This window comes from Falco naumanni, chromosome 9 (assembly GCF_017639655.2).
Source record: "Falco naumanni isolate bFalNau1 chromosome 9, bFalNau1.pat, whole genome shotgun sequence".
NCBI classification, from domain to species: domain Eukaryota; kingdom Metazoa; phylum Chordata; class Aves; order Falconiformes; family Falconidae; genus Falco; species Falco naumanni.
This window is the reverse complement of record NC_054062.1, coordinates 16,941,880-16,943,228: the sequence shown is the minus strand read 5'-3', so window position 1 is coordinate 16,943,228 and position 1,349 is coordinate 16,941,880. Positions and strand designations below refer to the sequence as shown.

Here is a 1,349-nt window from a genome sequence, read left to right as displayed (position 1 = left end):
AGGTGGAGCCCCCAGACCCTTGTGCTTGGCAGTCACTGAAGTCTGGGGCGGGGTGGGGACGGGGACGGCCGGGCATCACCTGGCAGCTCCATCCTCCTCCCCGGAATCCTTCTCCCTCGCTCGGCGTTGGCTAAAGCCGCTCAGAAAGAGCGCGGCCACACCGCACCCCGGCCGCTCGCCCTCTCCGTCCCTTTCCTAGCGGCGTCAAAGCAAACGAACAGACAGACAAACACCCCCCCTCCCCCGAACGGACAGACAGACCCCCGGGCCGGCGGGGCAGGGAGAGCTGCGGGGGTTGCCCCGCTCCCGCCCGGCTCCGGGGAGGCGCCCGCAGCCCCTCGCCGCGCCCCAGCCCCGGCCGCCGCCTGGCCTTGCCCCGCGGGCGCCGGGCCCCCGCTCCGCCCCGGGCCCCTCTCCGCTCCGCCCCGGCCCGCGGAGGAGCCGCGCCGCGGGACTCGCAGGCGGCGGCGAGGGAGGGGGCTGCGGCAGGCCGCCGCGCCGCCCGTCCCATAAATACCGCCACAAATAGAGACTATAAATATAAATACGGGGAAGTTACTTAGAGTCAGTCCAGTGCTTTTTTCTCAGCGCTTTCTTTATTGTTGGTCCGGGAGTAGGGCTCGAAGGCGGACGAGCTCAGGTAGCGGGCCGACAGTTCCTGCAAGTTGCCCGCCAGCGAGCCGGCCACGGCCAGGGGCGCGGAGGACAGCCGCCCGGCCACCGAGCCCAGCAGCGCGGGCACCGGCAGCCCGAACAGCCCGTGCCCGGCGGCGGCCGCTCCGTGCAGCGCTGCCGGCGGGGGAGGCCCGGCCGCGCTGCTGGCGGCCGGCGGGTGTGGGGAGCCGCCGCCGGGAGCCGCCGCCGCCGCCGCGGTGCCGCTGCCCGCCGTCAGGCCGGGTCCGCGCAGCGCCGAGCCCAGGGCGCCGGTGGCGCAGGGCGGCAGGAGGCCGGGCAGCCCCGGCGGGGAGAGCAGCCGGCCTTGCTCCAGCAGGCGCAGGACGCTGCAGGTGGCGGCGGTCTCGGACACCACCGACCGCAGCTCGGAGTCCTTGCCCTGGTCCTTTTTCTGCTTCGTGCGCCGGTTCTGGAACCAGACCTTGACCTGCAGGCCGGGGAGAGAGGCAGGGTCAGAGTGGCGGGGTGGGGGGGGTGGGGGGGCAACGGGCGGCCCCCGCCAAGCGCCCCGGGACCCCGGCACGGTTCGGCGGGGCGGCGGGGTCCGGCTGCGGCGGAGGGCGGCGGGGCTCCCGCCAGGCGCTCGGTAACGGGCAGCGCTTTAAAAACGCACAAAGCGACCCCCCCATACACAGAACCTGGCTGCTCCCGGCTTCGGGGTACGCCCGGGAGGG

General features: G+C 74.4%; 1 protein-coding gene across 1 annotated transcript in view; it reads right to left on the bottom strand.

The window, feature by feature from the left end:
• Positions 1–478: 478 nt before the first annotated feature.
• Positions 479–1,349, bottom strand: part of VAX1 (ventral anterior homeobox 1) — a 4,735-nt gene continuing 3,864 nt past the window's right edge. The window contains exon 3 of the mRNA XM_040607234.1: positions 479–1,102. Coding sequence (XP_040463168.1) covers positions 566–1,102 — 537 coding nt within the window. The 3' untranslated portion in view covers positions 479–565. The remainder of the gene's footprint in view (positions 1,103–1,349) is intronic.